The 27,335-nt window shown below is 41.5% G+C and overlaps 1 protein-coding gene across 4 annotated transcripts in view; it reads right to left on the bottom strand.

Annotated features, from left to right (window-relative positions):
* Positions 1 to 27,335, bottom strand: part of FGF14 (fibroblast growth factor 14) — a 638,300-nt gene that overhangs the window by 144,510 nt on the left and 466,455 nt on the right. For all 4 annotated transcript variants that reach the window (XM_065413672.1, XM_065413691.1, XM_065413683.1 and 1 more), the window contains one exon: positions 18,367 to 18,470. In XM_065413672.1, coding sequence (XP_065269744.1) covers positions 18,367 to 18,470 — 104 coding nt within the window. The remainder of the gene's footprint in view (positions 1 to 18,366; positions 18,471 to 27,335) is intronic.

Here is a 27,335-nt window from a genome sequence, read left to right as displayed (position 1 = left end):
CTCTCTTGTGGGCCTCCTCTTCAAGTTTTTTAATTTGAAGCAGTCTTTGATGTTTTCTTTCATTTTCTTCTGCTTCTAGTTTGGCCAGTTCTATTTTGTTAGCTGCTTCTTTGGTAGTCATTTTCCTGTTTTCTTGTGCTGGGTCACACCCTCTGCAGTTGACTGAAACTGGGATGTATTTAGCTCAGGCTCCTGCTGAGTGCTGCTGAGTTAACAGAGACTTTCTAACTAGCTACTTCCGAGGATGTAAAAAGAAAAAAAAACAATTCAGATTGTAAATTACCTTTACCAGATCAAAGTTTGCTCACTTATTGAACCGTTCTCTTAACAAAGGACCTTGTTAAAAAAACTTAACACCTCTGCCTTCAGGCAAGGAGAGATAAGATATGCATCTACCTTCAGCTCTGCTCTCCAAGCAGCTAGAAGGAAAAAAAAATCTCTTACTGGCTTTTGGGTTTAAAACGATCCCACCGCTGTGCCACCATGTCAGTTTAGGGTTTTCACCATTTGAACTTGTGTATGGCCGCGAGGTTAAGGGGCCATTACAGTTGGTGAAGCAGCAATGGGAGGGGTTTACGCCTTCTCCAGGAACTAACATTCTAGACTTTGTAAGCAACCTACAAAACACCCTCCGACACTCTTTAGCCCTTGCTAAAGAAAACCTAAAGGATGCTCAGGAAGAGCAAAAGGCCTGGTATGATAAACATTCCAGAGAACGGTCCTTCAAAGTAGGAGACCAAGTCATGGTCTTAAAGGCGCTCCAGGCCCATAAAATGGAAGCGTCGTGGGAAGGACCATTCACGGTCCAGGAGCGCCTAGGAGCTGTTAACTATCTCATAGCCTCCCCCACCTCCAACATAAAGCCTAAGGTATACCATGTTAATTCTCTTAAGCCCTTTTATTCTAGAGAATTAAACGTTTGCCAGTTTACAGCCCAGGAAACTGATGACGCGGAGTGGCCTGCAGGTGTCTACTATGAAGGAAAAAGGAATGGTGGCGTGGAAGAGGTGAACCTCTCCACGACCCTGGGACGTCTGCAGCGACAGCAGATAAAGGAGCTGTGCACAAGCTTTGCACCGATTTTCTCAGCCACTCCAGGACGGACCGAACGGGCATACCACTCCATTGACACAGGTAATGCTCACCCAATTAGAACCCCACCCTACCGGGAGTCACCTCATGCCCAAGCGGCTATACAAAGGGAGATCCAGGACATGCTACAGATGGGTATAATCCGCCCCTCTAGCAGTGCATGGGCATCTCCAGTGGTTCTAGTTCCCAAACCAGATGGGGAAATACGCTTTTGCGTGGACTACCGTAAGCTAAATGCTGTAACTCGTCCTGACAACTATCCAATGCCACGCACAGATGAGCTATTGGAGAAATTGGGACATGCCCAATTCATCTCTACTTTAGACTTAACCAAGGGGTACTGGCAAGTACCACTAGATGAACCCGCTAAGGAAAGGTCCGCCTTCGTCACCCAGGCAGGGGTGTATGAATTCAATGTACTCCCTTTCGGGTTGCGAAATGCACCCGCCACCTTCCAAAGACTTGTAGATGGTCTCTTAGCGGGATTGGGAGAATCTGCCGTTGCCTATCTCGATGATGTGGCCATTTTTTCTGATTCATGGACAGAACACCTGGAGCACCTGAAAAAAGTCTTCGAGCGCATCCGACAGGCAGGACTAACTGTTAAGGCTAAAAAGTGTCAAATAGGCCAAAACAGAGTGACGTACCTGGGGCACCAGGTGGGTCAAGGAACTATAAATCCCCTACAGGCCAAAGTGGATGCTATCCAAAAGTGGCCGGTTCCAAAGTCAAAGAAACAGGTCCAATCCTTCTTAGGCTTGGCCGGATATTATAGGCGATTTGTACCACACTACAGCCAAATCGCCGCCCCGCTGACAGACCTAACCAGAAAGAAACAGCCAAATGCAGTTCAGTGGACTGATAAGTGTCAAAAGGCCTTTAACCAGCTTAAGGCAACACTCATGTCTGACCCTGTGCTAAGGGCCCCAGACTTTGACAAACCGTTCCTAGTAACCACAGATGCGTCCGAGCGAGGCGTGGGAGCAGTTTTAATGCAGGAAGGACCGGATCAAGAATTCCATCCTGTCGTGTTTCTCAGCAAGAAACTGTCTGAGAGGGAAAGCCACTGGTCAATCAGCGAAAAGGAATGCTACGCCATTGTGTACGCGCTGGAAAAGCTACGCCCATATGTTTGGGGACGGCGGTTCCAACTACAAACAGACCATGCTGCGCTACAGTGGCTTCATACCGCCAAGGGAAATAACAAAAAACTTCTTCGGTGGAGTTTAGCTCTCCAAGATTTTGATTTTGAAATACAACACATTTCGGGAGCTACTAACAAAGTGGCTGATGCACTCTCCCGGGAAAGTTTCCCAGAGTTAACTGGTTAACAATTGTTCTTAAAATAAAACATATTGTTAGTTTTTATATAATCAGTAGTATGTCTAAAGGTACATGTGTTTTATTAACTCTGTTTTCTCCTAGAGCTCCAGGAAGAAATCACAGCCAGTGTGGAACCGGACGTCCAACACTATCTGTGATTTGGGGGGCGTGTCATAACTATAAAGGGAAGGGTGACAGCTCTCCTGTGTACAGTGCTATGGAATTCCACCGCTGCCACCATGTCAAGGCTGTATCCCTACTTTGAACTTTAGGGTACAAATGTAGGGGCCTGCATGAAGACTTCTAAGCTTAACTACCAGCTTAGTTCTGGTCCGCTGCCACCATCCCAAAGCTAATTCCCTTTCCTGGGTAGCCTTGAGAGACCTTCACCAATTCCCTGGTGAATACAGATCCAAACTCCTTGGATCTTAAATAAGGAGAAATTGACCCTTCCCCCCTCCTTCCTTTCACCAGGAGTTGGTGAAAGGAAGGAGGGGGGAAGGGTCAATTTCTCCTTATTTAAGATCCAAGGAGTTTGGATCTGTATTCACCAGGGAATTGGTGAAGGTCTCTCAAGGCTACCCAGGAAAGGGAATTAGCTTTGGGATGGTGGCAGCGGACCAGAACTAAGCTGGTAGTTAAGCTTAGAAGTCTTCATGCAGGCCCCTACATTTGTACCCTAAAGTTCAAAGTAGGGATACAGCCTTGACAGCTTGTGAAAGGGAAAATTCACCAGCTGATGGGGATGGTGGCTAGGATAACTACTTACAGTGGATGACTACATCGTGGTGTGGAGAATAAGTATTTCTGATGCGGGAGGTTGCCAGCAGAGAGGTTGGGGGTTGAGGACATAATGCTTTTGACATGAGGAAATGAGAAGGAGATGCTTGATAGGGATTAGTACAGAAGAGCTTGACTGCAAGCAAGGTCATGATCAGGATGCTTGTTGTCAGAGGGGATTCTTAGACATCCAAAGTACTCCTAGGGGGAACTCTGCACACAAAAATTAAAAATTTTGCAAAATTCTGCAAATTTTATTTGTCAAAATAATGCAATAATCACACCAGTTTCAATTGTTTTGGTAAGTTATTTAAACTACAACACAGAAAAAAGTCACAACTATTCAGCATTTCCTAAACACATGAAAGTTAAATTACAAATACTTGGTAACTAATACACTTTGAATTCCAAGGCAGGCCTGGGCTGCCGGGGAAGAGAAGCGTGTCCCCCGTAGATTTCTTTTGCGTTTTTCTGCGCAGGGGGCACAGAAATATGTGGGCCATATGAATTCTGCACCCCCATATGGGTGCAGAATTCTGTCAGGAGTACATCCAAAGCAACAACTACATAAAAAAAAATTACAAATCAGTTCCAACATAACTTATTAAATTTTAAAAAGCTACCAATATACACATTTTGCATCTTGCTAGCAAATTACACTGCTCAAGACCATTATTCCCCTTCACTCTCATCCCTACCATGCCCTGTTGTGCCTTATTTTACTGACATTGTAAATTCCTTGGTGCAGCCCCCTTTGTTTTCTCTTTCACCTATAAAGAACACACTTCCATGGAGCTATGTACATACAGCAATAATATTTGGGGATTTCATCTCTTAGGATGGACAGAGGTTGTGTTGTCAAAAGGCAGGGAGTTGGATTTTTCCTCAGTTTGTAGGTGTTACAGCTGGATAAAATGCTGTGTATGGACCATTTCTTTCTTTCTTTCTTTCTTTCTTTCTTTCTAATTAATGAAGGAGGTGCTAAAGTATTTCAGCAATGATGGGATTTACAACTCTTACCCTTGTTTTTCTTTTTCCTATTAGGGGCATGATTCCGCCACCTTTCACACACAGAGTGTTCCTTTATAGTTTAGTCCATGAGTTGTTGCATCGGTTTTATTGGAACTCTTCACAGAGAAAGAGGCTAGCAACAGGCTCTCTATTAGTAAAAACTTTTAGTCGGGAAAAGAAATGGGGCAGTGGCCTAAATTTTGATGAGATCAAGGTAAGAGGAGGGAAAAATTAAGCTTCCAGAGTTTAGAATTTAAAAAATGAATAGAGACAACTTTAACTTATCCACCCTACTTTTGATCATGTAAGTTATGCTCTGGAAGAGAGAGGGAGCAGTAAACTACTTGTTAAATCAGATTACTCATATTTTTCCTCTAGCCCTTTATTAGAAGATACACATACACAAAGTGTCAATGGATTTGAGCTGTGTATCTATTTTGAGATGATTTGACGATACGGGCGTGCAAAAATCAAGTGAGACAATCACTTAACAGGCCCTCTCACCTAAATTAATGAGAACACTCATGTTCAGGAATATGTAGAGCACAACTGAAAACAGGAGAACAACCACTGTATTACATTATCCTTTCAATCAATTCTTTAATGCAACACTTCTGTGTGCAAAAAAATATATTGAGTTTTGCCTAACCATCAGGACCTATTCTGATGGTAGGAAAGGAAGTCAGGCAGCAGTGAAAATGCTGACTCAAAAATACAGGAATTAAACTAAATGACTATATAAGACTTACTTGGGATTTTTTGCATGGGAAGTCTTAACAGGGAGTATTTTAGTTTTACTGCTGGGGAGGATGGTTAACTCAACGCCTCCTCGCCCCCCAAAAACAAGCAATGGTCACATAGGGCACAATGTAAGCAATTGCAGTGAAATTTAATTAAACAGTCAGAACTGAATGAAATTTTTCAGCAGAAACTTTTGGGGGAGGGGCAAAAATGCAGATTCAGCAACACTGAAATGTTCTGCAAATTTGTGTTAGTTTCAAATTGTTCCTGTTGGAAAACCACAAACAAAAGTTTAAAAAGTCAAAATGTTCTGATTCTTCAGTACAACACAAATTGTTGTTTCCAAATTTCCATCAATTTATTAAAAATAAAGGAAAATGCTCATAATCAATCCAAAACATTTTGTTTCAGGTTGAACAAAATGTTTCATTTGATGATTTTGTTTTTCAATAAGTTGAATAATATCTTTTTCAAAACTGCCAGTGAACCAAACCATCAGTTATTCTTACAGCCTGTAATGGGCTGCACTCAGCTCTCACAAGCACCCCTTCTGGTCGGGTGTGTCTGCAGTCTTTAAACAGTACCAGTCCTGGGATTGGGCCGTACCCCTAGGGCTTCCTCCCTGGAGGCAATGGTTTCGCTCTCTTGGTCTGTTCTGGCCCCAGCTCTCCAGCTAGGCCTCTTAACAGTTCAGTTCCCCTTCTGGGGGTTTCTCTCTGTCCAGTTGTAGGCCACTTCACCAATGGCCTATTGGGGAAATCCAGGCCACCCACTACTCTGGGTCCCAGACCAAGGACCCTAAGAAGAGCAGCCATGTCCCTTTAGCTAGACTGCTTTCAGTTCCCTGGGCCACTTCCCCGTGGTCCCAGCGTTCAACGATGCTTCACACTTAGCTCACGGCTCTTCTGTGTTCAGGCCCAGCAGCCAGCCAGGAGTTCTTTCTTGCCGCCCTGTTCCTGCCAGCACTGAGCTGTCCATGGTGTTGAAGCTCCCTTTGGCAAGCCAGGAGCACCAGCTGTACTCTCTCGCTCCAGCAAGGAACTGCCTGTCTCTGGCCCTGCAGCTCCTTTTTATATGGCCTTCCTGGGCCCCAGCTGGCAGCCTCTCTGATTTGGCTAGCCCTTTTCAGCCTCTCTAGGCTGTTCAGAGGACTTAGCTCTTCTGCTCCTTTCCTGGGACAGGCGTGGCAGGACACTCAGGCCTCCAGCAGGGGGCTTCTGGGCCTAGTCCACCCCATCACACCTCCCTAAAAATATGCTGTTTTACAGCTGATCTGGGACGTTCTGTAGCCAGGAACCTGCACCGGGGTTTACCGCTGTACAGTTGTGATAAATCCAGGATGAATCTAGCCCTATAAGTATAGAGTAAATGACTTCTGCTTACTGAATGGAACTTCCCTACAGACTTTCTAGCTCTGAAGGAATATGGTTCTCAGAACTGAAGGTTCAAGACATTTTTTTCTTCTAACCTCAAGATACGGTTGCCTTTTGGCCAAGAAGAATTCTCAGTGAGGCCAGTTACAAAGCTTTCCTCATTTCGGAAAGTTTGTGGACTACTTTTCAGTAATTACAGTTGAAATTTGGTGATTAGGAAGATCTTTTTTACACATTTTATTTTAAAAACAGCATGTAGAACTAGTCCTTAAATTTATCATGATCATTTGTTGTACAGTGTTTACAAATTAATGCACATCATGGGGAAGAGAAGCCGCAGTTTGGGCACCAAGAGTCTTGTCCTGTTCCCATTTGTTTTAGTGGAGCTGAATTGTGCTTTTCAAACATGGGTCCTGTGCTGTAAGGTACCCACCCTCTAAAGCATATATTAATTATTAGTTGCTTGTTTTTCCATAGAAAGGTTGTGTGGTAGAGAAAGAGAATCACTGCTTACATGAAGTGTGCTGAATGATCTGTTGATAATTAATACTCAGTTTTTACCCAGCCAGTCCCAGTCTCCCACCCCAACTCCCAGTTCCCCTCTCCTGCCCCCCTCCTCCCAATCTCTAGACACAGTTTCCCCCTCCCAGACTCCTTTTCCTTATCTACTCTCTTGTCCCAGGTCCAGCTCTTGTCCCTCTCCATTTCTACTCTCTGTTGCTTGGGCCCAGCATAGACAGCACACAAGAAAAACTCTCCCTGTTTTCAGATCTGATGCCTGGATCCAGCCCCTGCCTGGCCCACAGCAGCCCGGAGCTGCAATTGCAGGGAAAGTCCTGCTCCATCCCTGCAGCTCCACGCTGGAGCATGCTCGTTGTGGACAGAATCTCTAGAAATTTTATCTGTGAAGCTCTAAGAAGTCTCTGCTGAGCATGTGTGAACTATGGTTTTTCAACCGCTTATAACTTGGCCAAATTTTGGTGGATTTTCACAGGGGCAGCAAAAGGTACATACCTGACATAAAGATCACACTCTGGTGCAAGGTATGGGGGCACTAGAGCTGCTCAAAGAAAAGGCTGCCAGAATTTTTGACAAGGGAGGAAAAACAACAATTTCCCTATCTTCATTCCTTGAAATGGCTGAACCATTTTGGCTGAAATTTTCCAAACATATATGTACAGCCTCAGGATGACAAATAGCATAGAAAATTGCATTCCAAATGGTTACTTTGGCAACCTTAATAATAAATGGCACTACCAGCCCTGACTAATACACCATAATAATAATTGCTTTTCTGTGATGGCTCACACAATGCATTACGGTACTGCCTTATTTAGGGTTAAACTATTCCCTCCTCTGCAACTGCAGAGAGCCCTCACCTACTTGAACGAGTGTAATTCTGTACACACTACACTGGGCAGGATATTTTAATCCTAGATAGACTCCATCAACAGTGTACTTGAGGGTAAACAGAGCTTACCCACCTCTCATTTGGGGAATATGGATTTTATCTCAGGCTAGTTTACCAACTTATTTTTTTACTACTACAAACCGGTCCCCATGTCCACTGCACATCCCTCCCAATTCTAATTCAAATATTTGACCTTAAAAGAATAAAATTCTATATACCCGAAGATTTATCCACTTCTTTCCTAGGAAATATGATGCATTTCCCTATGCTGAATATTACAATTATCCACAATTATCTAATAATAAATTAATGGGTAGCTACTTTTTTTTTGTAGCAAACTTTCAAAATGTATAAAATCTTTCATGAGATGCAATTATCATAGACAAAAGCCAAAATTTTCAAACTTGGGTGCCCAAAATCAGACACATATCCACATGAATTTAGCTCCTACACATACGGTCACCCACACTCGAAATTTTTTGTTATGCTTCAAAATTAATAGGAATTTTATTTTACTATTCATTTCTGCATGATAATGTTCAGTTTTTCTTAGGTAACAAAGGGATACCTCTGCCTAAAACAGTTCTTCCGTATTCCTGCATGGTTACTTCTACATGGAAGCATTTCCACAAAACAGAATTTAAAATTAAATCAAGATTCATTGTTTATTTGCGTCAGTCTATCCCTACAGCTTTTGTAGATCTACAAAATAGATGTCTGAATAACTGAAACTGCACTAGATAAACAACTAAACCAGTTATGGGACGATGGTATAATTTCCTCTCTTTATTCTATTACTGTACCCCACATTAGAGTTAACATTTGCCTCCTCTCCAGGGAATCTTGAGAGCATTCTTGGCCTTCTTTGCATTTTTAAAGATCAAATTTGTTACATAATAAAAAGAACATATTGTAAATCTATTTATCTATACACTGTAAGACAGTTATCTTCAGTATATTCCTTGCTAATTCACCAGTGTGCAATTGGGACATTTACAGCTTCTCCCAAAAGTTCATCCAGGAAGCCGTATATTTTTGGCAGCTACATTGTAGTATGTTAATATAATATGTGAAAGCTTAAAGTCATACACTGAAAATTAGAAAGTCTCTAATAAATGAAACCTAATACGTTTGTAAATAGACAGTTTTTGTATTTCTGTTATTGTTGAAGTAGAAAAACATGATAAGAAAGAGGCAGTAGAAGAGTATGTAATAAAAAGCAAGATATCTAACATTTAGAAACATAAATAACCTAAACCCCCAAAAAGTAACCAGATGGACAATAAATAAATGCCCAGAAAAGTGTAGGTGAATTTATGTAATTTATGTAATATGAGTAAAGGCTAAAAATACAGGAGGAGTAACATCAGAGAGAGAAGTGCATAAAATTTGACAGACCAGATTAAACCATTGGTCCATCAAGTATGTGCCCAGCCTTCGGCATTGGCCATTACTCAACGCTTCAGAGGAAGGCAAAAACACCCATAATGCACCCACTCAAATAAGCAATGCTATACACCGAGGAAAGCATTCCTTCAACCCCTGTGGCAATCAGTTTACTCCCTGAAGCATGAGATTAGATTACCCTTATTTTAGCATGCATAACTACAAGTGTTATTTCTTGTCATAAAGTTATCCTGTCCTTTTAAAAATCCAGCTACAGTAGCTGACTCTATGACCTTGTGTGGCAGTGACTTCTGTGCTGTGTGTGGAGGACAGGAGACCAAAAGGCATAGAAGAGGAGCAATTTTTCCCCTTGATCTATCTGTGTAAATCCCAATAATCTTAAATAGAGGTATGTGCATACAAGGAAAAGTCTGCAGAGATAGTGTATATGAATGTAAGAGAGAGAGGTGTTGAATGATGGAATGGAACCTAGGGTTTTCAAACAAACATGGTTAATAATTTATATACATCTGAAAGGGTATGTTAAGAATCTGGTTTCAGTTAGGGATTCTGTGGACCTGAATAAATCAAACAAGGTGTGTGTACATGATATGAGTGTCCAGAAACACCTCACTGGAATTTCAGGGTCAAATTCTGCTCTCTTGTACACTGATCAAGTGGAACCCCATAAATGGCAGTGAGATTGAACAGCTGCAAATGAGGGCAGAATCTGATCCACTGTAGTCATGCATGATGTGAAATATATTATCCTTTACACTATAATCTATCCCTCTGCTGTATACAAGAATATTTCTTTGTGATTTCTTTTTTAAATGAACTTTAGTCCAAGGAGGAGCCACCATTGGCTGCCAGAGAAACTCAACCTGGCAGGAGCCAGCACAAGCAGCATCCTCAGCAGAAACTCTGTGTGCTCTAAACCCCTTTTACCCCTCTCTCACCTCACTCCCACTCTACCTGCCCTCCATGTTCCCCTTCCCTCCTTCCTGCTTATCCTCCACCCTAGCTCCCATATGTATTTCCCTCCCTTCTTTGTTCGCTCTTCCTTCCTTTGTCTTTTTGGTTAGCCAATCCCATTCTAACAAAACTCCCAGAAAATGTAATAAACAGAAAATATAACCCCCTGAAAAAGAACTGTGGTGCTAATATGTCATTTGCAAAACAGTACTCTGTTCACTGTGCATATGTTATATCCCTTTCCTCTACACTGTGTCTGCCATGCCTTTGCGGTGGGGATTGTCTCTTAGGGTATGTCTTCACTACCCGCCGGATCGGTGGGCAGCGATCGATCCAGCGGGGATCGATTTGTCGCGTCTAGTCTAGAGGCGATAAATCGACCCCTGAGCACTCTCCCGTCGACTCCTGTACTCCAGCTCTGTGAGAGACACAGGCAGAGTCGATGGGGGGGAGCAGCAGCAGTCGACTTACCGCAGTGAAGACACCATGGTAAGTCAATCTAAGTACGTCGACTTCAGCTACGTTATTCATGTAGCTGAAGTTGCGTAACTTAGATCGATTCCCCCCTCCCGCCCCCCAGTGTAGACCAGGCTAACTCTGTGTTTGCATAGCACCTAGTACAATGGGGCTTTGTTCACTAACTAATAGTGAAAGATGCTAAGACTGACAGCTTTGGATACTGAAATCCTTTATACTCACAGAATAGGTACAGAACAGAGCGAAGCAGTGTAATCTTCCCCCCTATCCCCTACCAGTATGTTTCAACCATGAACTGGAGGAACCACCTCTGGTGTGAGCAGGTATTTTATCCTTCAAGCTGCTCAGTCCATAGACCCTACCATGGGATACTCAAGAAGAGTGCTAATTAGTATCCCCGGTAACATATTCTTGTTCTATTATATGTCCACTGAGAAGATCACCACTGAGTAGGCATATAAAGCTCATAAGAGCAGAACAACCATCACACTGAGTCAGACTAATGGTTCATCTAGCCCTGTCTTCCAACAGTCGTCAGCACCTGATGATTCACAGGGAATTAACAGAACAGGGCAATTATTGAGTGATCCATCCTTTGTCATCCATTCCCAGCTTCTGGCAGTCTGAGACTTAGGGACACTCAGAGCATGGGGTTCCATAATGAGTAACAAGGCATATATGAGTAACCTTTCTGTGGACACACAATAAAAGAAGATTGTGAAGAGGAGATCCACAGAAATAAAGGCCTTCAGCAGCTAACTCTTAAAAAAATTCCTTGATGGAGAACATTGTTCAAAATGTACCTATTTACACTCTTTCCAAAAATGTTACTACAAATTTAACTATTTTCCAGGAATTTGTAACATGTGATTTTGTATATTATGAATTTGCTAAACATGTTTTTACCTGATGACATCCATCTAAAACACCTCCTAACTTTCATAAACAACAGTTTCTGAAATGAAAATGGAATTTTTAAAGAAGTAATTGTATACATTAAAGAAATGTATATCTATGCTGTCCATCACCCTAGTATCCAACTGTTTCCCATTGTAAGTCCTTTTCAGGTTTGCAAGAGAGCTGGAGGAAATCTGACACTGACTTAATGCATGTTTTACGTTTTACCTGGATGTAGCTCCTGTATGTTACCAAGCATTGCCTTTTTCGAAATTTAATATAAACTTTTATAGAATTTGAAAATAAAGACTCGTATTGTTCCATAATTTGTGAAATGCAAATCATGAAATTAATTAGATCAAGATTCGATTTGCTGCTTACCTACTTTCCCATTCTCTAAACTGTGCCAAACCAGCCCAAACATGTAAGTAATGTCAACTCACAGAGTGTAATTAATACTTCCTTTCTCCCATGCTTTGTCAGTCTTATCTATATAGATTGTAAGCTCTCCAGGGCTGATTCTTTACACAGTGACTAGCACAATAGGGCATGGATCTCAGTTGGGGCCTTTAGGTACTACAATAATACAAATAATAGCTGTGAAAAATATTATACTTGTAATATTTTGTCTCAGTGTGGTACTAATTTTTGAGGTTCTTCATCACTATTTATATTATTATTCCAAAGCACAAAGGATCTAAGGAACCAAAAGTACATATTTTTTATTTGACTTTGATTTAGAATAGAAAATTATACTATAGAAATTATCTGTAGAATATTGATTACTCTCTGTCTCATTCTCTTCCACTGTGTGCTGTCTACAAACCTATGTCCTGGAGGCTGCAAATTGTTCTTTTCAGACAAGTCAATTATGGGGACTTAAAGAAACGGTGGCAATTTCAGCACTGGGAAGCAGCTGAAATGTCAGAAGAAACCCTCCAGGCCGAAGATTCTTCCTACTGAGAGTTGCTAGGGACTACTGATATTATAAACTCACATCCTGATAACATGCATTGACATTTTCTCTAATTCCAGAAAGCTCCAGCATAGACTATTATCTTACAACCAGCAAAGTATTATGCACTCAGCTTTTGCTCAAATTAAAACTGTGTAATGTAACACAGATTAAATCAAATTCACACTTTACAAAAAGATCATTCTAGAGAGCAAAACATGGACCATCTTTGCTTTTGGAAATGTGGGTGGTTTTATAAAAGCTTTTGTATTTCTGGTAATGTCTCTCTTTTATTCATTTTAATTTTCCTGATAACACTCTTGGTTCCTGAAAAGGGGCTGGTCTATACAGGACAGTTCGTGTGCAGTAAGCCTGGGTGTGAATTTCAAGCGCACTAGCTACTTTGCACTAACTCCCTGCAGGAACATTTTTACTGTGCACTAAGGGTGCCCTGAGGCGGTTTAGCTTAGTACACCTCCAAACATATTAAACTACAGTACACAAAGGCACTCTTAGTGTGCAGAAGAGTGTCCATATGGGGAGTTAGTGCAGAGTAGCTAGTGCCTAAAAGCAAGTGCACACTAGCTATTAGGGGATTTTTTTCCCCGTGTAGACAAGCCCTCAGTGTCTGGTCTAATCACTATCTTGGGCTGACCTGCAGCCTGAGATCAGAACCACCTCCATATTTAGGCAATGGCCAGTTCTTGGCAGCTCACGGGCCCAGTGGAAGGTTAGTGTGCAGGTTACTGACCCCACCGAAAGTCCCTGGAATGAGTCATGATGACCCTAACTACTGCTATTATACTGTCTCTGAAGCATCCTTTCCCATTTCATTCATAGACCTCCCTTCTTCTCCAATCACTTGCATTAGAGGAAATGGGGAAGAAGACTCAAGGGCTTGTGGCAGACAACAAACAGATACAGACACGCTCCAGATCTATGAATTCTTGTTTTCCTACACATGGAAGAAACAAAGAAATCTCACCTTTCTCCCACCATAGCAGCCACTAAATAATGCCCTGCTGAACTATTCTAAACAGTGAATAACCTAGAATAACCACTCAGCTCCAGAACCCAGTACCCTGCAATGAACGTGCAAACTACTTCTTGGAGAAAAGTCACCTGAGGACATCCAAGATGGCTTGTCAGGACACCAAGAATCATAAAATGGAAATAGGTGCAATAACACAATACAGTCCATTTCTGAATTGAGCCTATTCACATACCAGGAAATCCTAAAAAACACAACAGAAAAACTGAGCCACCATCTTCAACTCTAACTAAACTTTTTTGAAAGAGAGTTGAGCGTTTCACAAATAGCAACATTTTTCACTTGTTTATTCACTACCCAATGTAAAACAATGGTCCAAACTGCAACCCCAGATTTCAATGTGCAACATCCAATAAAGGCAGTGAGAGTTGTGTGTGCAGAACTACGAGCAGGATTTGGCCAAAATACAAATGGTCTCTGACAGGCCCTGCATTACCATCTTCCTACTGCAGGTTTTGTGTATCCTTGCAGGGCTGGTGGGCTATCCAACATCACTATCCTTCTAACCAGTAATTTAGGGGTCAGTTCTGCTCCTCTTGACTTTAATAATGTAAGATCTAGTCACAGAAGAAGTTTTATATTTTTGAGTGTTTTAAGTCTGAGTACACTTTCTTCAAAGCAGCAATGTGAGCTGCTGGAAATTACAGTGCATCAAACTACAACCACCAGTCAGCAGAATGCTGCTGAACAGCTCATTAGCCCTTCACAGTGTCATAAGCCTTCAAAAAGAAAAGATAGAACATACAAGTATTTAGGGAACTTTAAATCCCCAGGAAGTGGGAAGATTTTGGGGTTGGCAATACAGGATGTTCTTGTGTGGAAAAATCCTGTTTCTCCTGCAAGAACTGCATTACATGATAGCGAAGAATTCAGACTAAGATCTCAACATTCTGTGAATCCATGAAACATGAGCTCTGTCTCTCTCTCTGGTTGTGTTACTTATGTAAATATAATTTTTCTAGGTCAGTAACCTGTGTCTACAATTAGGAGACTGCCACTAAGTCCAGACACACTACATTCTAACAGCACTAGACTTGTGCCACAAATTAACAAAAACATTAGAAATGAAAAGTTCAGTGGTTACTATGTTAAGGGATATATATACGTTTCTAAATGCTTTCCCCAGTTTTTGAAATAAGCCTCCCCCTGCTCTCCCCAAGCTGCAAACAATACTTTGTTCCAATTGTTTATATCACACTCCTGGAGGGAATAAGGTGGTGGAGTCTCAAAGAAACATTTTCCCCTAAGGAATCCTCCAAAGCTGTCTCAAAACTCTAAAGAATTTTCCCCCTTTTGACTTAGCAAATTTCAACTGGTGTGGAGTAGGAGTTTGATTTGTATAAGTATGCAAGATAGACAGCATATCTGAACTGCTGGAGAGGATTCTGATCCCAGGTCTATCATTTAATTGAATAAATACTTATCCAAACAGTAGTGAACATCAAAAATACTGGGGGGGGGGTTGTTTTTGTTTTTTTAAAAAGGTCATTCTAAACCTACTTTAGCTTCCTCATCCTCTAGCCTCATGGCAGGTCAATAATTCTTCTAGTTGAGAAGGACTGGACATAAGTCCCTTCCAATCAATGCTGCTGCTTACCTGATGAGAGGTGATGTGAAATAGTCTGACCACATTCCCCAAGTCAATCAAACCAAGCCTTCCCTAATGGCAACGTAGAGCACTATTACATAATCAGCAATTTGGCCCAGTTCATTTTTGCTTGTTTTCTATTTTTTATATGTTATTTCAAATTAATATATTTCCATCACAATGTTTTAAAATATAGTTTCTAGTCCGACACCTTCATAATATATTTTAGCCAGGATTTTTTTTAAGCTGAAACAAGAACTGCAGACACAACCATAACGTCACTTGCATGAGTATTGCTACTATAATATAAAATATGACTTCTGTATTTTGAGATCAGTAGGTGAAAAATATTGCCAAAGGAATGCAAAACTCACCAAGAAGATTGTAATATATATTGTTTGCTTCACAATTATGACAACAATACTTTTCCCCAGAGAGGGATATTTCACAGCTTCTGGGCATAGTATATCTTCATCTTGATCCGAGGGGAGATACACATATAAATCCCCTATCCACTGAAATGAGGACAAACTCTTTTTTCTGAAGTAGGTGCTCTCTTCCATGTTTTATTTTTTATTTTCAAATTTATTAATCTCTACTCTCAAAATATGCAATTCCTATGAATGAAAACACAATAATAATTCTTACCCCCCCAAATATTAATATGAACTTTGGCATGGACATGAGTTTTTCCAATGATATATTTTTTAAATCGCCATTCTTAAATCTTACTTCAGATTACCAAATATCACAAACTAACCTGTGGAACTCATTGTCATGGGATGTTGTGATGGTAAAAGTATGTCCGGGTTCAAAAAAGAACTGGATAAATTCATGGAGGATAGGTCCATCAATGGTAATTAGCCAAGATGATCAGGGATGAAACCCCATGATCAGAGAGGCCCTAAAACTTTGATTACCAGAAGCCAGGAGTCGAAGAAGGGGTGGATCGGTCCATAATTGCACTGAAGTGTATATTTCCCCTAAAGTTCTAGTACAGAGCACTGTTGGAAACAGGATACTGGGCAAGATGGACCATGGTCTGACCCAGTATGGCAGCTCTTATGTTCTCATCTCTATGAAATAAAGAATAGCCATTTTCAGATAGTTTTTGGCATGTGTTAAACCTAAAGACTCTTTTACTGCATGCTGTATTATTTTCATTTATCTTTGCAAATGTTGTTTTCCATTTGATTTCATATTTACATGAAAAAAGAGTAAACAGTACTTTCCCAATACAATATGTATTGATTCCCTTGCCTTACATAAGGAAGAGGGACAGATTGAGCCACTCTCCCTAAGGAATATCAATGGAGTAGAAAATGGTAAAAAATAAAATAAATGCACACACAGTGGCATGCAAAAAGCAATTAATAAATGTTGTCAATAACAACAGAAATACACATGTAAATCATAAGTTCTGAAAATCCAACCAATATAGGGCATATAGTGGGCCAACCTACAAACCTTTACACATGCCCATGACTTTACTCATATGATAAGTCTCGTTTAAGTCAATGGGACTACTTATACACATACACAACTTTTATTAGCCAAGAATTTTCAGGATTGGCTTCAAAATTACTAAGAGTTGGATTCTGCCATCTTTGCTCATGTTGATTAGTACCTTTCATAGCAATTAGTCACAGTGATTTCAGTGGGACTATTTTTGGAGTAATACATGAACAAAGGGTGACACAATCCAGCCACAGAGATTTCCCCACTCTCCATAATTACAGCCTAGCCATTAAGCTGCTATATTCTCTGAAATGAGCACATCTTCTGGAAACATTCTTTAGCGTTCACTAGGAAGGGATGAGAACACTGTGGCGTTACTGGTGGGCAGAAGCATATTCATACTGCATTGTTATCACATGAAGAAATAATCTCCATGACATGAATTCCATATACATGAAACCTTCAGGAAATGGGAGGCCAACAGTGCTCTAGTCTTCACTGCTGGGAGATATTGTATGTTGTGTTATATTTTTCTCTGACAGACTAAAGAAAATAAATCTTTCACATCACATTTGTTGGGGTATCCCAGAGACATACTAGGATTAGGCATTTTTCTTGGTGTTGACATTCAACATTAGGATACACTTTTTTCCTTCTAATTAACTTTTCAATGACAGTCACATATTTAAAAGAAATAGAATACTTTCCTTCGGGGCATAGAAGCAAAATCTGCCCAATTTCCTCTCAAGGCACAGTGGAAACAAAGCATTATATTTTAACTCAATGTGGACTAGAATATCATCTGACATAAGAAATTTAAAGAGCATGAGATACAGTATGAAAACAGCATCCACTGCAGTGAAAAAAAAAAAAAAAAAGTCCTTAAACACCTGGTTAATACTGTCACTAAGTTAACCCTATATAACACTGAGGCTTTTCACAGCTGTAACACCACCACACTTTGACTGATTAGAATTAATTGATTTGAAATATCTGAAGATATTTTATTTAGCAGCATTATTTTGCCTGAAGGAACTTTCTTAGCTTTGGCCATTTTGCAGGTCTGTATTATTTCATGCAGGGCCGGCTCCAGGCACCAGCCCACCAAGCTTGTACTTGGGGCGGCACCTGGAGGGGGGTGGCACGGCTCTCCGGCCCTCTTCCCCCTCCCCCCCCAGCGCGGGGGGGGGGGGCACAGCCGGAGGCTTTTTTGCCTGGGGCGGTAAAAAAGCCAGAGCCGGCCCTGATTTCATGCAATTTTTACCTAGCAATTTTTCAAAATCCTTTAAAATCATATGATAAAACTTTTATTAATGCAAGTGATGTTTCAAATTCTAATATTCCTAGCCATTAGGGGGAAAAATTAGTGATACACACAATGAAAAGATATTGATATATAACAAGAACGTAAATTACATTACAGAAGTACCTTATTTTACTAAACATTCATAATTCAAAGAATTTTGTAGCAAGTTTTAGATCCTGAACATCATGCCAGTAATGAAGGCACTGCAGACACTTACAGAAAAGTTCTAGAGTCTTTAACTGAAAATTATAACCCATCTGTAGTTTTACTAAACCATCCCACAGATTTCAGTAGCTTAAATATATCCCTGCTATAGAATTCTATAGAATGTTTTTCAGAAAATTCTACAGCAAGGATATCATTTTCTGTTAAATTCTATAGGTTTTTAGAGCAATTTTTAGAGACTCTAAAATCATATTGATTTAATCTCTATTAATGTCTATAAGACTTATCGTAAATGAGATATGTTTCATTCTGGTACAGGTTTCTGTTTTGGATATGTGTGTCAAAAGAATTCAAAATATCCACAGCATATTACTCACTGATGTGTAGAGGAAACCTTCTCCATTTAGGGCTATATACAACCCTGTCTTTACACCCTGGATAGCGACAACTCGTAGTCCCACTGGTATAAGGTTGAATAGAGCTGTAAATATAAACATGATCTGTCACAGATGAGAAGTGATAAATAAAGTATTTGAATAATCAAAATCAAGAACAAAGAACAACTGTTACTGCCTTCACAAAAAGCTCTGATTTCAATAAAATTTTAATTAAGAAAGCATTGCTAAGTTAGTATTTAAGCTTTATGTTGCAAATTTAATTGGCAATTATTCCTGTAGCATTTTAGTATTGGCACAATTGCTAGCTAGCAAATAAAAAAGAATATCTCATAGGATTGCAAAGAGTACAATAGCATCACAATTTCAATGAATGGAAAATGCTGTAACCATATAAAGGTGGGGGAGGGGATAGAAACAATTTCTAAGTATAACATTTTGTCATCTATTAGGTTCATGCAGAAAGTGAGAGTAACAATCATAGATTATTCTCCAGAATGAAAATCTTTCCATTTTGCCCACAGTGAATTTTTTTCCCCTTAAACACAAATGTTATTGTACTATGAAGCACCCCCAGTAAAACTGCTTTCAGCAAGGCTATGGCCCCAGAACTGAAAGTGCAATGGATATTTTTGTTGAGAGCATCTTTGATATAAGCAATGGTACATAGACTCAGCATATGGGAAAGCACTTAGGCTTCTATGCAGAAAAGTAATCAAGCACAGATTTTAAGCATGCACATGTACTTGAGCTGTCCTGAATAAGTATGCTTTCCGAAATTGAGGCTTTAAAGAGAAACAGCTAACAACAGCTGTAGTAACAAAAGTACATAAATTTAAGATAAAAAGACAGCAATCATTTTTATAAAAGGCTGAAAAGAAAACAATATAAAGGTGCAAGTAGGGGAAAAAATACTTCAAAAATCTCAAAACAAAATCAACAAAAGTCGAGAGAAAAACAGCATGACATTAATTTTATTGCCAACATTTAAGAGCCATCAGGATGGAGATGCTGTATAATGATGGCATAAATGAACAAGAAAGTTTAGAAATCTGTTGGCTGCAGTTCAAATTGCAAGTCCAAAATGGCAAATTGCACTTGTGCTACACTACATGGGAAAGATGGTAAATGCCATTTTATGACTCATGCCCAGCAAAACACCTGGCAGCGAAGATCTCCTTGAAAAAGACTTTAGTGTTCTGACTGACCACCCCCCTATATAAAAATGAAATAAACAAGGTATATAAACTATTAGTTTTTAGGCAAGTGAGACATGGACCAACTTTTATGCCAAATTACACCAGTAAGAATGCATGAGTTTGCTGGCCTGGATTATGAGATAAGATGCAAACTGTGCATCACTCAGGGTCTGGGGAACAGCCTCTGAACCAGAGCTCATGTTGGACAGCTTTTAAGCCCTGGATGAGGTAGGAAGTGGGAGAGGCCCAGGCCCTTGGATGAAAAGCAAAGTACAACCTGTATGTAGACTAAAGACACATAAGCCCATGGTACCAGCAAGTTAAGTCTCAGGAGGTAAAACTGCATTTCAAAACACCCACAAAAGGTGCGGTGAGTTACCCAGCATTTGAAAAGGAATGTCATATATATGGCAAGAAAGTATGCTTCATGGTACAATCCCTAATTAAGATCCCAGAATTCAAACCCACATCAGAAAAAGGGGAAATGCATTCACTATCAACAAGGCAGACATGTAGCCTAGGTGCAAGAACTCCAGGTTGGTCAGGCAATGGCTACAGAGATATAAAGGAGACAATATTGACTCAGAGGAAGCTAACCACATCTACATAAACGGAGTAGAGTATATGGCCTTTTAGGATTGTAATACCCTAAAATATTCTCTCAACATATACCAACAACATTATCAGAAATATGCTCCTGCAATAGAAGAATACATGAAATGCGATCCTGTTAAGAAGAAATATTGCCACAGTGAAAAAGTTGGAAGATGCTGTGATAAAGCAGCCTACTTCCTGCAGTTTCAGAATGAAAAGAAAGTGCATAAAAAAGAACTCCAGAAGGTACAGAAAACAAATTGCTGGATTTATATAAGAGAAGAGTTAAGAGGTGCTATACAGAAAGTTATACCTAAGCCAAAAATTAGCATTAATATGTATTATTTGTATTGCTGTAGCTCCCAAGGACCTCGGTCAGACTGGGGGAGGTCTTATTGGTCTAGTCACTGTACAAACCTACAGTAAACACATGTACCTAATCTAATCTGAAACAAGATACCATGAATGTGACAAAGACAAGGAAGGAAGGGGGATGGGGAGTACAACAGGTAATGAAAAAGAAAAGGATCATAGGAGTACCTAAATTAGCTATTGCACAGTTTGGTGGCTTCTGAAGGTTCCAAATCATCTGAAAGTTTTAAAATAATAAGTAACACCAGTTATCCCCAACTGTCACACAGCAAAGACACCATTATTTGGATGGCTTCTTGTTAGGTGTCACAACAGAATTGGGTCTTGGGTAGGGATCTGAAGGAGGAGAGAATTTGGAGGAGGATGAAGCCTTACAAAAGAATGTAAGGATATTATTCAATGACTAAAGGGGTGCATGAAAAGAGCAAGGATGTATTCATGGAAGAAGCAGGCAAATGGGCATTCAAGACTGAGATAAAAAAATAAAACGGTAGGAGGAAATCTGGATGTGCATTAAAAGCATAATGTTTGTACAGTGCCTAACACAATGAGGGGTCCTGGTCCATGACTAGGGCTCCTAGATGCTACAGTAATACAAATAATAAATAATGATAACAGAGAGAAGAGGGCATATATAGCCTGTCTTCTATTTCCGGTCATTAAGGGGCACTGGGTAGGAAATCAAACAACTTCACTAAAGAAAGATGCACAAAGACACAAAAGATCCAGGAAAACTGTTAATAATAATAACTCCAAATCACAGAAGTCTCTTCAAAACTTTTGGAAAGCAAACTTCAGTAACATCATTTGAGAACAAAGAAACAGGACCAGAGTCAGACAATGACAACCTATGAAGAAGGTTTGCAGACCTGAAATAATTACAGTGTTTTTATGCAAATGATGAGAAAATTAGAGAGGTTTATGTTTATTAACCTCTGGTGGTTTAGAAAGCACTGAGAGAGAGATTTAATTATGTGTCTTTTTAAGGCCACCAAATTATAACCTTAGATCCTCAGCACTGAAGGAATTAGACTAGTGCATGAGCTGTTAAAATGGAAAGCAGAATGCTGGAACTGGGCTAATAAAGAACATTGGGCCAGTAGCTGAGAGCGTGCCTGGATTTCATTCCACAAGACAGTTCGCACTTCATTGGGACAAAGAAGATTAGTCTGCATACAACTATTGATGCACATATGGCCAGCATAACTCTCTTCGGTGCACACTTCTCATTGATTTTAGCAAAACACTCTATAGGTCAGGCTCAGTATGTGATATCCACATGCTCATAAGTTGGTCAAATAAAAAATCAATTTCCTACAGAACCTGGTTCTGCAGTGCTCCTCAGTGCGGACTATTTCCGTGGCAGCTTGCAACTTTCAATCTTTTAGCACTTCAGCTGTAACCCTATTAATCTTTCACTAAAGATTGAATTGAGCTATTTAGGCCCAGCTCATAGTAACTAGTGTTGCCAACTTTCTAGTCACACAAAACTGAACACCCTGCCCCTTCCCTGAGGCCCCGCCCCTGCCCCAAGGACCCGCACCCTGCTCACTACATTCCCCCTTCCTCAGTGGCTCGCTCTCCCCCATCCTCACTTACTTTCACTGGGCTGGGGCAGGGTGTTGGGGTGTCGGAGGGGGTGAGGGCTCTAACTCGGGGTGTGGGCTTCAGGATGGGTCCAGAAATGAGGGGTTCAGGGTGTGGGAGGGGGCTCTGGGCTGGGGCAGGAAGTTGGGATGCGGGAGGGGGTCAGGGCTCCAGCTGGGGCTGTGGGCTCTGGGGTGGGGCTGGGGATGAGAGACTTGGGGTGCAGGAGGGGCTCCAGGCTGGGGGTGGGGCAGAGGGATTTGGATTGGGGGAGGGGGCTGTGGGTTGAGGCGGGGGTTGGGATGCAGGAGGGGTGAGGGCTCTGGGGGGGAGCTAGGGATGAGGGGGTTTAGGGTGTGGGAGGGTGCTATGGGTTTGGAGGGGCTCAGGGCTGGGGCAAGGGGTTGGGGCACAGGCTTACCTTGGGTGGCTCCCAGTTAGCGGCACAGCTGGGGGGGGAGGGGCCCTAAAGCAGGTTGCCTGCCTGTGCTGGCACTGCACTGTGCACGCCCTGGAAGCAGCCAGCAGGTCCGGGTCCTAGGTGGGGGGGCCAGGAGGCTCCATGCGCCGCTCTTGCCCGCAGGCACCCGCACCCCCAGCTCCCATTGGCTGGGAGTGCGGAGCCAGTGCTCAGGGCGGGAGTAGCACGTGGAGCCCCATGGCCCCCCTGCCTAGGCGCCGGACCTGCTGGCCGCTTCCGGGACGCAGCGTGGACGCCAGCCAGAACAGGTAGGGACTAGCTTGCCTTAGCGCCGCAGCACCGCTGACTGGACTTTTAATGGCCCAGTTGGCGGTGCTGACCAGAGCCGCCAGGGTCCCTTTTCAACTGAGTGTTCCGGTCGAAAACTTTCCAGAGTTTTTCAGCATAAACAGTTATCTGCAGAGGGGGATGGGGGCGAAGCCACAGCTCTGCCTCCTCCCCACCCCTTTAAGGCACAATGAGTCTGTCTGAGTAGTAGCTACTAGCAAGGGAGCAGTCCTGTACTACTCAGAGTTCAGAGGCTGCAATTCTGCATGGGTCTTACTGAGAGCATTGGAGCACCCTCCTCCCATACTGCACACTTACATAGAGGCCAGGAAGAATGTGGCTCTAAGTAAGACTTGAGAAGTGCAGACAATCAAATAGTCCAGTCACTGAAAGAGCCCTCCTGGCTCACAGACTGTCCACATTCCCCTTAATTAGGTACTCTTAATCCTTTTCATATTTTGTACGGCATCTTAATAGAGAGAACGCCTCTTGGATTATCCCCTTCTCTTCCTATTTATGATTGCACAGTCTACCTTCCCTCACATTTGCATCACATAACCCCACAGTGGCAACTACAGCAACTGCTTACAAATTTTTCTTAGAAAGTTTTGTAATGTTCTTTAAGCTGTTTTAGAAACAATGCATTGGCAAAATTCAGATTTGGGTTCCGATGAGATCCGGGTTGATGTATAAATAAACACACTCCATTACGTGTGTGTGTGCGCGCGCATGTATATGTATCTTATTTTACATCTATGTTTTATTTTATAAAATATACACACACACTCTGCAAGGTTTGCTGCAGTAACTTGAAATCCCTGGAATAAGAGAGGTGCTTTTTGAAGTCTCCGTGAAGGTCTGTTCGGATGTGTCTGATTTATAATATGCAACATCAGTATTTTCCTCAGTACAGCTTGCTAGAGACAGGCTGCTAAAACTGGCGAAGATCTGCCTGTATTAAACTTGCACAGTTCCAGCACCATTCATCATCATGCTACACAGTACAGAACCTCTGTTAGGACAGTGACAAAGGACTCCACTTTCTCTTTGAGTTTATGGGAGGAGACAAAAATGTCTCCTCCATCAAAATACTTTTTGACTTGGGAAAAGGAACAGAGTAATGAGAAGGCAGGGAGAGTTTTTCAAAGGCACAAATGGCAGTCAGGAACCCAATTCCTGGCAATCAGAAATCCAATTCCTCCCCCACCCCCACTTATGGGTATTAATAGTTTTGTGCTCTTCACAACCCTTATTATTGAGCAAGCCCTTTTACATGACCGAGATGTTACACAAGCTGGGATTAGAACCCAGCTCTCTAATGTGGCAGGTCTAAATTTCAGTCACTTAGCCCAATCTCTCTCACAAAAAATCTGCCACATCTACATATTCAGCCGTATCTAAGGCTATAAAACAGGCCTTTTCATGTGTATTAAAATTTGTTTTTTCTGTTAAAAAAAAAAAAAACACCTGGGAAATTATATATAAAAAAACCTCCACCCATAACTAGGGCCCTACCAAATTCACAGTCCATTTTGGTCAATTTCATGGTCACAGGATTTTAAAAATCATAAATTTCAAGATTTCAGCTATTTAAATCTGAAATGTCACAGTGTTGTAATTGTAGGGGTCCTGACCCAAAAAGGAGTTCGGGGGGGAGCACAAGGTTATTATAGGGGGGGTTGCGGTATTGCCACCCTTACTTCTGCACTGCTGCTGACGGCGCTGCCTTCAGAATTGGGCGCCCGGCCAACAGCCACTGCTCTCCAGCCGCCCAGCGCTGAAAGCAGCACAGAAGTAAGGGTGGCAATACCGCAGTCCCACTAAAATAACCTTGTGACCCCCCTGCAACTCGCTTTTGGGTCAGGAACCTCAATCTGAGAAACGCTGGTCTCTCAGTGAAATCTGTATAGTATAGGGTAAAAGCACCCAAAAGACCAGATTTCACAGTCTGTCACATGTTTTTCATGGCTGTGAATATGGTAGGGCCCTACCCATAACCCTGTCTTAAAAGTGTATAACTCAAGTTGCAAAACCAAGCACTCAAAAATTAGGAGTTGCCTGAATTAAGGCTGACTGTGCAACCTAAATTCGTTCCCCTGCTCTTTAATTACATGATCACATACTATTTTTAACATGGGACCTGTGTCCCATTCAGTGCACAGTACAGAGCTGCTCTGGGGATAGATCAGGGTTGTGTAGTGAAGGAGCCTGTTTGTAAGATCCTTCCCTTTGTTGCAGAAGTTGGGAGGTGTGTAGTAATGAGGCAGGGGGGCTGCAGGAAGAGAGAGAAAGGATGGTCTCATCTTGAAGGTGACTGAATGCCACCCTGGATAATTGGGTTCTATCCTTGCCTTTGCCACAGAAGTGGTTTTTATTGTATTCTTGCATCATACTCCTTGAGGCAGAGACAGGGGGACTGGCACCTAGGTATCTGCCTCCAAGTGGGACAGTCATTGAGGATTATCAACAACTGAATAAGCCTCATCCTAGCAGATCAATGGGATGGCTGCAACCTAGGTAAAACCAGGTTTTCAAGTCTGGATTCCAGGTGGGTGGTAATCAAGCTACAGACCACTTGAGGGGAACCTTCATCACCTGAGGGGTGGGGTTTGAAGCTGACCAGGAGGTTTACATGACAGAGGGGACTGGAAATTATAAATGCACCAGGTCAGCTGACTAGCTCTCTCTCTCTCTCTCACTGAGCAAAATAAGAATGCAAGACTGAGCAGGAGGAAGGAAAGAGGAGAGTGGGTGCAGTAGAATCCTGGACTCCCTGAAGAGTCAAGGACCAAATTCCAAAATACTCTTGAAGTGGTGAGGAAAGTGAGACGGGTTTGGCATGCAGGTTTTCTTGTTTTCCATAGATCTGTATCTCTCTTGTTCTGCTTATAATGAAAGTGTGATTTGTTTAGAAATCCTTTTGCAGAGTCTGTGTGTTCTTACATATCTCTGAAGGATTAAACTGTAAACTAGAGTAGCCAGAGTACTAGAGTAAAGGGTGGAGCTCTAGGGAAGGTGTTTGAATCACTGGGATGTCCTGAGGGGCCTAGGGCAGTTGGACTGCAGGATCCCATTCCCCAGGAGGTGGTACCAGGTACATAGCCTGTGCCTGAAGTGTGTCTGAGAGGCCAGAGACTGTGGCTGAAGTCTGCCAAGACCCAGGGGAGATCAGAAGAACACCGTTCCTGTGTGTGGGTCCAAACACTGCAGCCTGGTGTGCGACCAACAAGAAAGAGCTTAACCTGGTGTTTGACAATGAGGATAAGAGAAATATTGAACAGCTGCACCATTACTTGAACACCATCCTCTGTGCTGACTGAGACAAGCAAAACATGCATGTGATCATGTACTTAAAGACTATCATAATACATATCCAAAGTGGGGCTGAATTAAGGTTAAATGGGCAAGTTTTGAGTGCTTAACTTCGTAACATGTTTTAATGTAACTATATATAATTGAAAGCTAAATACAAGGAATAACAGCATTTAGATGTTAAAATCAGGTTTACTTTACATCAACAAAAACACAGTATTGTAGAGTCAAGACATCATCCTTGCTTTTTATTCTTTTTATTCATGCTTTTTTCCTTTAGAAAACAAAGAAACCAAATACCCATTAATTGTGTGTAGTTGTTTTGGTTTAATTATACATAAACTAGATCTCTCGTGCTTATGATATATAATCAATATATTGATTATATACGTAACTGTTGGAAGTAAATATTATACTGAACTATGTTAGTGATTACTGTTTAAGGTCTCTCTTGCAGGAGAAACAAAATGAGACAGGGAGTTAAGGCAGTTTGATTGGGTTGCAATCTCCAGAATGAAAGAATCAGTTTTGCCCATGTTCTAAATCAAACTGGAGTCTACTAAAACCACAGTTAGTTCATGAGATAACAATGCTGGAATTATGACAGCGATCACTGATCAGCTCCAATGGTTCACGAAGGAGCCTGTGGTTTGGAAAACATAACATTTTAAATGTCTCCAGGACCATAGTATAGAAATCTCCTACACTACTTCTTCATGGTTTCTATATTAATCACATCATGTGTCAGATCCACTTTCAAATTAACAGTGGTCTGCCCTGTGGAAAACAATGAAAACACAAACGGTCCCAAAAGGAAGTTTCCATCACACTAAATGATACCGGGAACACTTTTGGGGCCCACAGAGGTTAGAGGCTGGACTTGGACAGCTAAGCTAAATAGTACCAGCCTCAAGCCAGCTCAGAAACAGAGTGATACACCAACTGAGGGGAGAAGAGAAGGACAAGATAGGAGGAATATTAGGAGGAATATTAGGATAGGAGGAATATTAAAGAAACTAGAAGTATTGGAATAAAACCTATTTGGCATTCCCAATAAAAGATCAGAAAATAAAGGACTCAATGCACAAACTATGGTTTCAACAAATGGCCCCAATTTTATGATGCAAAATGGGAAAGCT

The sequence above is a fragment of the Emys orbicularis genome, chromosome 1 (assembly GCF_028017835.1).
Source record: "Emys orbicularis isolate rEmyOrb1 chromosome 1, rEmyOrb1.hap1, whole genome shotgun sequence".
In the NCBI taxonomy this organism is placed as follows: Eukaryota; Metazoa; Chordata; order Testudines; family Emydidae; genus Emys; species Emys orbicularis.
Note: the sequence above shows the minus strand (reverse complement) of the source record. Positions and strands in the feature narration are given on the sequence as shown.